The 15,783-nt window shown below is 47.6% G+C and overlaps 1 protein-coding gene across 2 annotated transcripts in view; it reads right to left on the bottom strand.

The window, feature by feature from the left end:
* The window catches only part of IGDCC4 (immunoglobulin superfamily DCC subclass member 4), an 87,894-nt gene that overhangs the window by 48,399 nt on the left and 23,712 nt on the right, over nt 1-15,783 (bottom strand). For both annotated transcript variants that reach the window (XM_077185434.1, XM_077185435.1), the window contains exons 2-3: nt 9,297-9,626; nt 2,473-2,614 (exon numbers count right to left, since the gene is read on the bottom strand). In XM_077185434.1, the coding sequence (XP_077041549.1) occupies nt 2,473-2,614; nt 9,297-9,626 (472 nt within the window). The remainder of the gene's footprint in view (nt 1-2,472; nt 2,615-9,296; nt 9,627-15,783) is intronic.

Here is a 15,783-nt window from a genome sequence, read left to right as displayed (position 1 = left end):
AGCTCTTCCCCTCCCTGACAGCACTGAGGGGCTCAGGGCTGCTCACCAGGGCAGTGCCCAAGAGCTGAAATCAAGTGCCACTGCCTCACGCCCAAACCCTGCAGCCCTACAGCTCAGAGAATATCCCAGCATTAACAGCCCTATTCCCTTTCTTACCTTCTCCCTGGTAAACTGCCAGCACACCCTACTTTCAGCCTTTTGAAGGTGCCTAGGACAGCCCAAAGCTGTCCTGAGCACAGTGAGGAACTTGCAGCTCAGTTGCAGGCTCAGTTTGGAAGCCCTTTTGCTCACAGCTCCAGAGTCCTGTACATGAACATGAGCCATGTCAAGGCATTCCTGACACAACACAGAAATAAAACTCTACACACAGAAATAAAACCCTCACTTAGCCAAAATGTGGACAAATATACTGTGATTGCAGAGCATGTGGTCTGTAGGTTATGGATTTGCTGCGCAGACCTCCAAAGACCTCCAGTTCCCAGCAAGTGCTCATCTTGGCTCTAGAGAAAATAAACAGAATTTTGGAGCCTGATGTGAAACCCAGCCAGCACATAAACCAGAGATTATGCCAAGAGATGTTGCACACACCCCAAATCAACTGCAATCAAGAGAAATCCTGTGAGCCACCTTTCAGCAGCTGCTGCAGATTTAAGACTGTGTTTACTCACTGTGAGACAGAACTGCAGAATAATCTGTGCCTTACTCACATAGGTAATTTAGAATTTTGTCCTGAAGAGGGACAGGAAATGTATTCCAAAAACACCAATCAGCACTTTAGTACCCTGTAGGTTGTTTAAATACTTTTTTAAGATCAGCTCTCAGTACCTTTGAGGTAGCACCATGCTAGAACCTGTATCCTGGCAAAGGCTGAAAAGAGTGCCCAAAGGTGAGAACAACAAAGAAAAGTGGAGGGGGAAGAGTTAAAAAGAGGGGGAAAGGAAGAAAAGAGAGGGGGAAAAGAAAAGCAAGAAAAGGGAAAAGCAATGTGAGTTTAACATGATTATTCTATCCCTCTTAAATCACAAACACTGATGTAGCACTACTCCAGGGCTGTACCTCCAGTCCCTGAGCCTGACTTTGCACACCCTCCCAGCCCTGCTATTCTGGAGTGTGAAATCATCACCCTGACACCTGCCCAGCCAAAGGGTTGCATTTTCACAGGCTCATCCCAAGTGTGCCCAGGAGGGAGCCCACAATAATCAGGCCAGCCTGAGATCCCATCCTTAGGCACAATGCAGGGAGGATAACAGAGAGTTCTGGTTGGCGGCCAACATTTCCTGGAATTCACTTAATTCCTTCGAAAGCCGGTTATATTAAATCCAACAACAACTAGACAACAACAAAAAAACCAAATCCTTCTGAAAAAGCATATTAGCTAGAACATGATTTAAAAAGCAAGATCTGCAGATAGAGATTATGGCTTGGCTTTTACAAGGAAAACAATTTTCAGGCTGCCCGTGATGAAAGCAATCTCTGAGCAAGTAATTTCACAATATCCATCGAGCTGTCTCATTAAAAAGCCATTGTATCTATGACACACTTCTCCCTGCAATCCCTTATTTTCCTGGGGTTTTTCCTTCCTTTTTTATTAATTTTCTTCTCAACAGCCTCCTATGAACTTTTAGATGCCACACTCCAGACTCAAGGATATAAGTGGGTATTCTTATAGAAACAGCCACTGCTTCAAAAGTATTTCTAAACTTCCCCCCCAACACCTCCCTCTTTTTTTCCTCTTCTGCCACTTGGATTAACTTCCCCAGGAGGGAAGCACCTCTTTCTGAAGAACAGAAAAGAAGTTTTTAAGAACTAAAGGACAATTCAGTTACTGATCCCCTGCAGAAGTGATGTCTACAGACAAACAGCTAATGGTTTATCCCCTCCTCTCTAACTGACTTTCATGAAGGAAAAAGTATCATGCTTCAGGACTCTCCTCTTTTCTCCAGAAAAATAAAATTCAGCATTTTTACTAGATGGTGTCTAAACATGGGAGTAAGACAAAGGAAAAGACCTCCCATTAAAACCATAACCAAAATCAAAGAAAATCCACATCATGGAGGATATGCCCAGGTCAATACTCCTCAGCCCAAGCCCCAATAACCCAACAAATTCCATGTCATTTCACACAAGAGGACAGGCCAAAGCATCCATGCCTTGCCATGCCCCATCCTGGGTACACACAGGCCTTTGCAGGGTGCAGGTTCTGAGCTGTAATAACTAGAACAGTATCAAGAGTTGTTTTTCCCTTGGTGGTTTGAATATATGGGGGGAAGTTCATTTTATTTAGATGTTTATGGACCTTTTTTCCTCAGTCCCTTGAATACCTCCTCTAATATCAATTAGTTATCAGGTCTAAACCTGGTTATCACCTCTCTTGTCATTCTACCATTTTATAGAATGATTTCCACATCCTAAATGGCCAGGTTTTGCTTTGCTCTTTTTCAAGCAGACCCAAGAAAGCAAGCAGGGAATCACCTGGGCTCTGCTGGAACAGCTTCATGGTCCTTCTCCCAGGTGATGACAGGGGAGGGCAGCCCCTCGATCCGGCACTCAAACCGGGCCATGCCATTTTCTTCCACTGTCTGCGACTCCGGCTGCTGGAAAAAGCGTGATAATGCTGGGGAAAGAAGAAGGGAAGGAAAGTTAATAACTCAGTGTTTCTGCTGAAAATGCAAACTTGTCATGATGTATGAGCTAAGAAAGGCTTTTCTCTCCTGAAGACAGCCTGAAATGTAATTCCTCACTTTCCTGTGCTCCTACAGACCCTCAGCAACCCTAACAACAGTAACTGAAAGGTTTCAATGTGTAAATTTGCTTCTTGCCTCATTTTCTACCTTAAGGCAACAGTGTGAGAGAAAGACAGGCAGTTTGGCAGCTTCAGCAGTTACCTTCCCAAATTGCTTCCTTGTATATTCACTTGCTCCATTTGGGAAGGACACAGAATGAGAAACAGAGGGGAAATGCCACAACCCCAGAGATGAGAGTTTCCCCCTCGCCTTGTAGCATTCCTGCAGCCACAGGAAATTAAAACAAGGCAAGAGGAAGAACAAGCTAGATGTCAAGTTACACAAAACACTGGCAGTGCTGGAGACCAGAGGCAGAGCTCATAAGAGTTTTGACCCTCCTCCTCCTACCTGCAAAAACCAACTTCATCCTATTCAAGCAGATGGGAGGCAACCAAGGGAATCCAGACCCCCTGCTAAAGGAGGGTGGATTTCATACATGCCAGGATACTTGTTTGCCCTCCAAGGCTCACCTCTCTCTATATATGTCTTTCCATAGTAAAGAGGCTGGACTGCTTTGGAGACAAAGCACTAAGGTTTGGAATTGCTCTTGGACCACAATCCACAGCTGCCTCTTCTTCCAACCTTTCCATGCACACAGCAAAACCCTGCAGCAAAAATCCTCCCCCAGGGCTGTCAGCATCTGTCCTACCAACAGCATAACCCGAAGGCATCTCAATCACAGGCAGAGTTTTGAATATTCATGCAGGCTCCTGGATGGGGGCAGAAAGCCCCCAGAAGAAATGGCTTCTGCTTTATCCATCTCTGTTAAACTGTCTTTGCTGTGAAACCTACCCTGCTGGACAAATCCATCCAACACTGCTCTAACACAAGTGCCAGAAACCCCAAATGTGGAACAAGAAACATAAATTTCAGCCAAGAAACCACACTTGAATGCTGGGCTGAGCACAGCACTGTGCTCAGAAGGACCCTGAGCGACCTCCTGGCCCTCCAACACAATTATGTGCTTGTCTCACCACCACTTTCCAAGAACATCCATCATTGCTTTGGATTTTGTAGGACTCCAAACTTGAAGTTTTTCTTTGCATCTCTCACACACACAAACATCCATGCACACATATACATGCCTTATTGCAGTGTGAGCTTGAGAAAGTATGTACAGTTGGGAAAATGAAATGCTTTTGCATGACCCATTTTAACCTCAGCATATTCTCAGCTGTCATTAGTGTTTTTCTTTAATTTAAATAGTTATCACATGTTTCAAGCAACTCATTGCTCTCCGCAGCAGCTACAGACCAAATTCTCCCACCAGCTGTCTGCCACGTTTCGTTTTTCAATTCAATACAAATGGAATGAAAAATGTTTTCCTGGAAAATTTTGAAAAATACATTAATATGTAAGGCCTTAATTCAGCCAACTGCTTTAGTATTCTCAAATATACACTGCAGACCACTTCACCACAGAGTAATTTCTATAAATTACAAAACCTTTTAAGCTCATGTTAATAAAACTTGCTGAATCCAAGAGTTTAAAAGAAAATCCATCAAATGCCAGTGCATATTCAGGATGGCACCATCAAAGCAACCTTCTCCTGACAGCAGATACCCTTAATCCTCTTTCCCATTATTCTCTTCTCATCCTACAGGTGTCAATGAGAATATTTTGGCAGGCTCTGGAGGGCCATGTACTCAGGAAGATCATGATGAGAGGCAGGAATCCTAAAAAATGAAATTTGTCAGCATTTCTGTTTCCTCCACCTCACACAGCATCACCTGTCTCTCTGCTCCTCATTATTAAGTGGCATCAGCTTGGTGTACGAAAGGTGACAGAGCCTCCTGGGCTCCCTAGCTCATCAGGCAATAACCTGTCCTGGTTATTCATGGCTATCACCTGCCAGACCTGGTCCTGCAAGCTTTAAATTCCCAGCTGAGAACCAAATCCTACCCTTCACCTCCACCCACCCCTATCTGCCCACTGTGCTGGAATGGCTCTTCAAAAGCCAAGAAAAGCACCCCTGACAGAACCTCACTAGGATGTGGAGGAGTGTGACCAAACAGTGCCCCTGATTAGGGAGCACAGTGTCCCTCTTGGAGCACACAGGAACAGCCACACTTCCCAAGGGGAGTCACAGCTCCTGGCAAAGCCATGGCTTTGTCTCACAGCAGGCTGAGAGCTCTGTGGGGGCTGGGGGCTCTGCCATGGCAATGCCCAGCAAACCATCTCAGAACTCTTGGGGTGGGCTTCAGAGGCTGAGCAGCTCCATCATATTCCTTTCACAGCACAAGGTTAGGGACAGTGGGCATAGAGATGGGCTGGAAAAAATCACCCCTGCAAGCTCTGAAAGAAGCAGCCTGCAGAGTCCTCCGTGAAGGACAGGACAGGGAACCTCAACTGGGATCTTAGTAACACCAAACCAAAGCAAGAGAAGTGAGAAAGTTCCTTTGTTGCAGCACTGAGCAAGACTCATGGATGTCAGCCCTGAAAGGGTCAGGCAGAGACAGACTTGCTGGCTGGGCTCATCACTGCTCCACAAGCATCTGCACCAGCTTGGGGCCAACACTACAGCATGCTGCGATCCCTTGTGCTCCTCCTCTCATCCTCAGGAGTACCAGGGTGGAATGGATGAGGCAGGACACGTACAGCACCTCCAGTGCGACTCAGAGCAGTGCTGCAAACAGCTGGGGCTGGGAGGAAAAAGAATCAGGCAAGGGAGGAGAGGACTGGAGAGCAGGTCCTGTCACTTGGACACTCTGCACGGACGTGCGTGCGGGTCACAACAAGTGCAGGACAGGCTCCAACACACTGCTCACCCTGGGGCCACAGGATCCTTCGAGGGGCTGTTCTCCTCCCACAAACAAATCCCGGGCAGAAGAATTCTGCTGCTGCAGAAGTGCTGCAAAGTGAGAGGTTTTCCCACAGGGAGGCAGCGAAAGGAGATGCTTGAGGGGAAAAGGCAGACAAAGACGACACATACTCAACATTATTTTCAACTTCTCAGCTAAGGTTTAGCTTGCAAAGCCATCCTGAGCCACAAAACCTCCCAGCCCCATTGCACTGATTATCCTGAACACCTTAATAGGCCACTCAGTAAAAAGTACCCACTGCAGGTGAGAAGGTGAAGAGCATTACACAAAATTGCCCTCAGCGACAGCCAAAGCACCGGGCTCTGCACCTCCAGGAGTGGGGCAGGCAGCTCCCTCCCCACTGACATGTTAAACCCAGCTGGAGCCAAGCCGTGTGTGCCAGGCTTTTAGCTCTGAGCCCAGGGGTGACTGCAGGATGGTGAAACACAGCACCCTCCCCCTCTCCCAGCAGCGAGATCCGTGCAGGAGGCTGTGGGCTTGGAAAGGCTGCCAGCCAGCAACACTACACCCCAGGCAGAAAATGCAGTCTATGCAAGGAATTCAGCCTTCTGAAAGGGGCTCGCTGCTCTCTCCCACAGCGCTTTGCCCCCAGACTCTCCGCGTGCTCGTCCTCTTTGTACCTTCTACAATTATTAGGAGGTACTTCCAAGGTGAGGGCAACATCAGCCCCCACTCAGATCTCATACACCACCCAGGCTACCCCCTCTGAACGACTCACCTCTGAACAGGCTGGGGGTGGAAGGGGAACACGCTAAGAAAGTGGTGGGAGCAATTTGCTACGGCCCACCCGGCACGGCACAGGCACAGCCAGCACAGCGCTCGTCTGCGGGGCCATATGGCAGCACAGGATTGCTCCTGCTCTCCACAGGAGCCAGCTCCCCACCTACCCAAAACAGCATCGAAATCCACATCTAAAGTCATGGATGGTCCAGGGCCTGTGCATTCATCTGCAGGAAGTTTTTCTGCCCAGCATGGCTCTGCTTACAGTCCCTGGCCTTCGCTCACCTATGCCCCTAATTCACAAAATAAATAGGATAGAATCTATAAAATAAATCCTTAAAGTAAGAACAAATCCTAGTCTGCCATTCCTCAAATCCCAGACCCGCAGGGCGCCACAGAGAAGACACACTGTCCGTGTGGAGAGAGGATGATGAGAGATCCTGTGTGTTAATTCCTGCTGTGGCCTGTCCCTCCAGGTGCAGGAACACTCCAAACCTCTCCCGTGCTCCCTGCCAGCAGCCATGCAATGCTGGCCCATTCCCTCCAGGCACAGCAAATGTCTTCATCTGACAGGCACAATTACTGTAATTTTCTACAACCTCCCTTGCACAAAATGTTTAAGCTAAATTAAAAGCTTTAACAAATCTTCATCAATGTAGTTATTAACAGGTAGAAAGCTACACCTTCCCACAACTACAATAATGCCCCTGGTACTTCCATGTGAGAGCACGTGGGGCTCAGGAAAAGCTGCAGGAAAACCCAGTTTATCAGCCTGAGCAGCTGGTTGTTTAACAGGCACACGAGCCCTCACAGCCTTGCTCCTCCCCCTTTGCCATGGCCACCACTGCCACGAGCTGTGGACAGGGACCACAGCAGGGGTCCCTTTGTGGCACACAGGGTGCCAGGGAACACTGGACAGTGAGCCATATGTTTATTCAGCAAAATGCCAACAAGCTGAGCTCCTGGACCACAGTGGAAGGATGGAAGTCCTCACACTGTCACAGCCTTCACATGCCATTCAACCTCCACCACTCTAGCCTGACTGCTCCAAAAGGCCTCCTCCAGCCTCTGGGCTCACTGCTGCCTGGAGTATTCCCCTCCCTCCACTGGGAAGCCGGCAGCCCTTACAGAGAGGTGCCAGAGCTGCTCTTGGGCTCTCAGGGAGAAGTAGACTCCCACAAGCCTGAAACACAGCAAAAGACACACCAAGAGCACCAAACCAGTACTGAGCAAGGGAGGTGCTATGCTAACGCTCCCACTTGTTACTGCAAGACTCAGTGGCACAGAGAGCCCCACAGCCCTGCATGGGAACCCCATTCCAGGGAAGGAAAGGACCTGCAGGTCAGAAGGACAAGCTCATGGCAGGAATAACACATCCCACCTGCTGAACAGGTTTTCTTCTACTGCCCTGTCCTGACTAGCAGTCCCCAAGGCAATCAGCACAAAGAATAAGTCCATCCACTCCATCCAGCTTTGGACAGACCATGTTCAGTGGCAGGGGAAAAAATGAAAAAACCCAAGCCTTTACAATCCTCACTTGCTTCAGCTGAATGCTAATGGAGCAAGTGCTTCTGCCCAGCCCTTGGAACAAATCGAAGTGAGAGATGCATTTCATTAATCAATTCTCTTGCTGCTCCCTGCTCAGAAATGGATAGGTTATGTCAGGTGCATGTGCCACAGAAACAGCATTTTCCCTGTGCAGATAGTTATAAAAGGAGACCCTCGAGTACACACAAGGAAAGAGTTCACCTGAAATTTCCCATTTCTGGGACAAACACAGAAGGGGATGGAGAGAGGCATCACCCATTTATGCTCTTCTGGAAAAATCCAGGAGGAGAGAAGGGCAATTTAAGTCAGCCTCCCCATTTTGAGATGTCTCCACTGTTCTAACTCGTAAGACACCAAACAATAAACCCAGGACCATAATAGAGACACAGCCCATTGCCACTGCACAAGAGACACAGCACACACTTCAACATAAGTCACCCCTAAAAGGGAATAAATATATCCTAGCTCAGGCTGTCTGGGACTGAGGCAGGGGCACCAAAATAAATCCACCTGGATTAATGACAGCTCCTCCCAAACAATACCTGTGTGCAGGATCCCTGACTGCATGCTAAACATTTTCTGAGTAGAAAAGGAGGACGTGTTGCATAAGTCAAAGATTTTCCCCTCATCTGGCAAAGCTTCCCCAGCAGTTCTGGTTTCTACAGCACACTCCCTTGGCTAAACCTGGATGGGGTACCAGAGCCTAAAAACATTCCAATGTAAAGGGGGTGTCAGGACATTATCTGTGCACCTTCACCCCCCCACAACTCCCATGGTGTTCCTGTGCAGCTGTTTTTAGCAACATTTAACATACATAAGTCACTGTAGTAGAGAGAAGTGTTACTGTATTTGCATTATTTTCTAGCCTCACCTATTTGGCAGGTCAAGGAATCGTTTATTTGCACTCACTTAAAATAGCCCCCAGGAGCCAAGCCTGAACAGAAAGGAATTTTATTCTTGAACTCTGTGCAGAGATTCAGCAGTTCAGATCTTGGAGTGTCCTTCTCAATCCAAACAAAAACTGCCCTGAAGAATCCTTTCCTTCATCTCTTCCATACAGAGATATTCACCTCACAAGCTGCCACAGTCAGACCCCCCCACAGCCACGTCTCCAAGCACAGGGTGCTGCACTCAGGGCTCTGAGGTTCTCTGCAAAAACAAGCACTGTCTTTTGGAAAGAGGAGTGCTCTGTTTTTAATTCATAGCTGATGACACTTACCTGGGAGAGTTACACAGGATGTTAACAGTGGGATAACAGGAAAACACCACTGCTTATTTATGGACTATCCCCAGTCCCATCTATACATCATTATTATGATTTTATTTCACAGACTTTTTATCTCAAGCTCCTGGGGAAGCAGATTTCTGTACAAGTACCAGGAGGGGAAGGAAAGGAAATGAACAAAACCCCCAGAACACTTACTTGAAAATCTGACTGCAGCTGTTTGACTGGTGACAGTCCCTAGGGAGGTGTGAGACACGCAGGAGTAATTGCCCTCAGCACCATCCCTCTCAGGATATTTACTGTCCTTTGCCACAGCCTGGGATGAGATGAAGAGCGATCCATTTGGAAGCACATGGAGATGTTCTTGCTCCACTAATGGAAACCCATTCTTCTTCCATGTGATATTGATCACTTGCTCAACAGGGGTCAGGTTACAGTCCAAAATCACCACTTGGTTTGGCTCCAATATCACCTTTGCAGGACCAGCACTACAGCTCAGCTCCAGAGAATCCCCTTCCAACAGCCTCCCTGCAAAGAAAAGACAGTGTGGCAGTGAGGGTTACTTTCCTTGACTGAATCACATCTCAGTTTTACACAGCAAAGGAACCATGGCTGGAGGTATCAGGTGAAATTCAGCCCTGTTGGGTGACCAGCACAATCCATGCCTCCTGTGTGCTGCATTTTCCATCCCCCATCCCTATGGCTATACAACCTGCACCATTTCTGCCATCCTCCTCAATGGACAGCCACCCCTGGTGTCCACACTTGTTTCCATGCTGGATTCAAGCAGAAAGCAGCTGGAAAGAGGTGAAGAGGTGGTATCAGTAAGAGCAAGCCCAGAAGATGCAGTACCATGGCTGGCCGTGGCAGGCTCCCCCCTCACCTGCACATCAGAGCCTCCTCCAAGGCTGATCAACCCCCACAATACAATTAAGTGCAAGGAAAAGTATCAAGCCCAATGTGGCACTCCAATGCCAATGACCACAATCTAGTTAGAGCAGCTCCCCCTCTTACTGGCAGTAAGAGCTCAAGTCCAGCTGAGAAAGCAACAACTCCCACTAACGTTCATGTTCTGGGAAACACATTTCAAAGGAAAGACAATAAAAGAACAGTTAAAAACATGACCTGCTGTCTCTGAGCATTTTATCCCATACAGGTGAATCCAGAGCAAGAATGGATGGATGCATTTTCTGCACTAGAAAAGGATATTCCAGTTGTTAGCAGACAGTACCCAGCACATGCCCTTAGGCAACCTTCCTGCTGCAGCCAGGCCAGAGCAGTGACCAGCAACAAGCTCAGCTGAACAGATCTTGGTCTGGCCGACTTCCAAACCCACGTACTCGAGGGGGCTCCACCTCTGAAACAATGCTCAGCATTTCCTAAAAGAATATTGCCATTAATAAAATGCATTTGCCGTTAGAGTTCTCCAGAGACACTAAGTCAATGTTAGCTGGCAGCGCTGCTTCCACACACCAGCAATTTCAATCTCTGCTGTGCTCAAGCCATCACCATCCACTCTTTTTATGGCTCTGCTCCAAATTATTTTGTCACTGCTCCAATCAGAAATGTTTCCTGCCTCTATAACAAGTTTATCAACACTGGATATGAACCACATGGCTCCCTGCCCGTCTCTATCGCAGAAGGCTACAGATTAATTTTATAGGAATTCAAACACCCTATTAAACCTGCTACTACCTACTGCTGATAAAAGGGCTGCACTTTAAAAAGAGTGTGTGTTAAGCATGCAATTAGGGGCAATGACACGCAAAATTACATATGCAGGGAGGTGGAATTATTTCGAGGCGTGTGCTGGAAACCGCAGGTGCCCCTGGAAGGAAGGGCCTAACCCTGTCCCCATGCATGGCCAACTCGGTGCCCATGGGGACAGGAACTTGTCAGGTTTGTCACTGCTGCTGGGTTGTACAACGACCACTGAGAACTTGGTGTTGGCCAGCTCTGTCCCTTCAGTGACCAGGAGGCCACACAAGAACCCTGCCTGTTGACTGCCACTGTTATGGGACAGAACAGACCCTCTTGTGTCACCTTCTCTAGGACATCCAGGGGGCAATGTCCCAGAGATGAATCCAGCAGGATACAGAGATGCCCATGTCCCAGGCAGCACAACAGCCAGGCACTGTACTCCATGACAAAGGCAGCCATTGCCAATACAGAGCTACCTGCAAGCCCCTGGATTTGGGGTTTTCCCACATGGATGCTTCCACCATGCTGCTATCTCACACTCTGCAAGGAGAAAGTACAGGCAGAAGTAGCAGACATCCCTGAGCTCCAGTGTGTACACACCACAATGGAATTCCTAGATTTGTCAGCCAGCACTGCCCTGGCAGGTCCAGGTCAGGCAAATGTCACCAAGAGCCTTCCTGTAGGGCAATTCTGCCCATTCATGTCTACTAGGGCAGACTGGTCCTTTGAGGATCACAGCAAGGTAAAGAACTCAGTGGCTCCCCAGGAGGATGGATGGTTCCCAGGGGAACATGAGGCTGAAAGGCTGCCCAGGATGTACTGGAAAGACACTGCCTCTGGAAGCCTTTCATGCAAGACAGATGGTAATAAAAAACTGTACGAGTAGTGAGAAATTCAGCACACCAAATAGCTGTGCAGGTGACATGGACAAGCACAGGAGAGGGTTAACAGCTGGAGAAAACTCAGCTGAGCTCAGGACAGGAGGCATGCTCAGATGCTGTCATGAGAACCCCCAGCCCTGAGAATTCTCATCCATGGAGGAGCAGTGGCACAGACACTTCTCCAAAGGGATGTCCCTGTAGCAGCTGCTGCTGCAGCATGTCACCAGGGCTCAGGCAGCCTGTGTGCACACACCACCTCTGTGGAGGCAGGGCTGCTACAGCAAAGGCTGAGCTGTGTGACACAGAGCTTACTCCAAAAGATTTGAAACTTTGTTGGGTAAAGTCTTCATTCTTTGCCTTTCCGTACACTTGTCATCTTTAGAAGCTCCTGTTCATCACTTGGGAAAACAGCCTGTATATCTGTCCTATTTTCTAGTTTCTTCAGACAGCAATTAGAATGGCATTTTGCTGAAAATACTCCTCCTCTTCCAAAGGTAAAGTGCAAGGGAACAGCCAGGAATAGAGAAAGGATCTGCAGTGCATCTTCCCACGGTAAGAAGCAATTATCAGCCTCTCAAACTTCAACTCCTTAAAAAATCAACTCAACCTGCTTGTACCAGAATAAGAACAGAACACATTTTCTATCACAAAAAAAAAAAAAAAAAAAAAAAAAGTATTTGCTTTTCAAAACATGTGGTGATGTTTCTATATCCCTAAATCACCCAGTTCCTTTCCCCAAAGTCAAAATCTACCGGGATCCAAGCTTCTACTTGGTTGGTCAAACATGTGTGACCACCCCCCTTTGTTTATTATTTACACAGCCTGCTGGGAAGGCCTCCAGCTGAGCAAATGAAGTTCCCACCCAATGCCAGACTGCTCTGACCTGTCCTAAATCATCCAGCCCTCCTTCCTGCCCTTTTGGCCCCAAAATACTGCAAGTTTTTGGTGACAAGCCATTTGCACATACAGAAGTTGAGCAGTAGGGTCCAGAGTGCAGACTTGGCATTGCAAAAAGCCGCAGTATGACTTTTGTCCCAAGATGTTCAAAGAACTCCACAAACACTCCCTGATTAAGGAAAAAAAAAAATTACCTTCCAGGCTCTGGAAACGTAGGAGGAGCTCTGGTTCAAAACACCGCACTAAATTAGCAAGCCTGACAATGAGATAAAAGCCCCTTCAAGGGAAGGGATCAGAAGAGAGTAAAATTAGTCCAAGTGAGATCAAAGACAAATGAAATCAGGAATGTTAAGTGCTTACAGAAGCTGCTGCCTATTTCCAACCTCCATTCTTCATCCTGTAGTGACAGAAATGGATAGGACCCTGGTTAAGCACAGAGCCACGTGCTCGTGCAGCCTCCTGCTCACCTCCACTCTCTTACCTGCCAGAGGTGATGCTGTAATGAATGTAGTCAAGGTGGGCTTCCAAGACAGGAGCCAGAGGGGCTTTTTACACATCAATCCTAGGCAGGTGTTCCAGCTACAGACCTGTGCTTTGGAGCCAAACAGCTTTTTGCTTTTGACTCCTGCTGGAAGTAGTTTCAGCTGCTGAGCTATTCCAAGGTGGGCAGTAACAGCTTTCAGATCATAAATGCATGTGCAAATATACACTCACATGTAGATACACACGACATACTCGTGCATTCACATACAGAGTTCTAGGGGAATGCAGATGTATTCAAACACAAAGAATGCTCTGGAATGGAGGGTCTTTGATGTAGCAAGTTAAAAGCATTTTGTTCCCATGAAAATTATATTTTCTGACCCAGGCTCTGCAGGGTTTTTTCACTCTCCCCTGTGTTGCTAACCCCTAGGCTATATTGTGCATAAAAACAGCCCAGGAGAAAATGTTCTTTTTCTCCCATCTATTTCCTCACTTCCATCAGCCATCCATCCACCTCCGGCATCCAGGCCCAGTGAAGTAAATTAAAAAGTCTCCTGTTGAGTGGCATAAAAAAACAGGGCGTTTCAAATGAACAAAGGTCGTCAAATCTTCAAGGCACAAAGCTGTCCTCTGCCCTCCATGGGAGCACAGCCCCTGCCAGCCTGAGTTCAGATCCAAGGCAGGCATCTGAAAATCCACATTAAACCAGCCAACAGCCCTTCCCCAGTTGCACATCTCAGCGTCCAGCCAAACCCCACTCCTATTATCTCCTCTCCCCAACATCAAAGGGAGGCAGGAATAGCCCAACGTACCACTGAGTAAAGGGGAAAAAGAACAGATTCTGTTGGGTTTTAATTTCAAATCTATAACTAAGCAGGTGAAGTGTGAGCAAGCAACACAGCAAGGTCTGACAGATTGCTGACAATGCAAATACTTGGGTAGAGGTGAGACCCTCACAGCAGTGTTTTTACATCCAGGACATGCAGTACTCTAAACCCATGGAGTTGGGAGCTTTCACTCCATGACTAAGAACAGCACAAACCCCCACCTGTATCCTTGCACATAAGGCTATTTCCCATCCCTTCCCTGAGGTTTAACCACTTAAATCAAGATGGAAAAACCTAGACAAGGGAGAAGCTTGTTCTGGTGAAATTTTGGCTATCATTAGTAAACATGTCCTTGAGCTCTGCTACACAGCACAAGCAAATAAAAGGTTACTGTTCAACAGGAGACAAATGGCTTTGTGCAGAGGAGAACGAGTCGTGGTTTAGTAATTACTGTGAAAACAAAACATTCAGGCATAAACCAAAAGGGATTCAGTGCACTGGCATATCTGCGTTCCTTTTCTAGCACAGCTGAAATCACCTGAGCCACAACTCCTGAGTAAGGCCCATAAGACTGACAGCACATCTCTATCAATTCTATCTTCTCTTCAAGAAACTCATTCAGCTGGAGAAAGCCAAAGACATTTAGGCACACACAAGATCCCAAGGCACAACCACTCCTACAAACCCCAGCCCAATCAACGATTCCAAGGCTCAGACCTTCACTTCAAGGCAGGGGAGGTCCATCTTTAGCATGGCTGAGTGAGGCCCTGTGAGCAGCTCAAGGACACCCAGCCCAAAGCAGCCAAAGCTCTGACAGCCTCCAGTGCCTTCCTGAGAAACCCCTCCAACACTCCCAGCCCAAAACAAAGAGAGCTGAGCCAAGCCAGACAGGACCCATTACGGCACAGGCCTTGGGAGATTAATACTTCACAGGGAGCAAAGTACAAGGGTTTCTAATCTGACACAGTTCCAGAGCTGACATCACTTCTAGTTCTTGGCAGCCAGAGATTTTCCTGGGGAGCCGCTGTTGTGCTGCAGGTTCCACAGCCTGGAGCCTGGCCAGCATGTTTCCTATTCCACACACATCTGGCACTTTGAAACTGGCTTGTGCACCTTGCAGAGATCCAGCCAAAGAAAACCTTCCCAGGAGCAAGAGAGTGGCTCAGGCAAGGAGAGCAGAGCGCTCGGTCGTCGTGTGTGTTCTGTGGGATATCAGGCAGTAAGAGGAAAGGGCTCCTCTCTCCCCTCCACATCCCACAGGAGGTGGCAGGAATTCAAACTGCATTTGAGCCTCTGCACTGTCGCCTGACTTAATTTATGTATTTATTTTGGATGTTGAACTCCTGGAACTCAACAGCACAATTAATCTTATTTAATTGGGAGCAAACAGCACTGAAGAAAAGTGAAGTTATTCCTTCCAAAGGGTTTTCCTACCTCTCAGCGAGCCAACTACTGTGCCATTGTTCTGCTTAATGTAACCTTCTGCCGATGCTCTTCAGAGGCTCTTAGGAGCTGTAGAAAATCTTTACGTTCCCATTGTCTAATTCAAAGAGCGACTATACTTCAGTGTGTCCCCATTAAAGCCACACAAAGCTCTCTTTCTTCTTGGAAACTTTATGCATTGACAATTACAAGTCAATAGCTTGGTCTCAGTCTGTTTTTAGGGCAATTGCACTTGGCAAGTGGTGACCCAGAAAGAAATCTGGACGAAGGTCTCCGACAGTCTGCATGCTGGGTGCTCGGCAACACCATCACTGAAAGCAGAACCAGAGGAGCTCTGGGCTTGGAGCACCCCACTCCCATGATCTCTAGAGAATGGGAGGCTGAAAGAGGAGCTGGACACCTAAATCCCCTTGTGCATCACTTGTTCAGCCTCCCCACGGCACAATAAAATAG

This window comes from Agelaius phoeniceus, chromosome 13, assembly GCF_051311805.1.
Source record: "Agelaius phoeniceus isolate bAgePho1 chromosome 13, bAgePho1.hap1, whole genome shotgun sequence".
NCBI classification, from domain to species: domain Eukaryota; kingdom Metazoa; phylum Chordata; class Aves; order Passeriformes; family Icteridae; genus Agelaius; species Agelaius phoeniceus.
The sequence above is the reverse complement of the archived record's forward strand: the minus strand, read 5'-3'. Positions and strand labels throughout refer to the sequence as shown.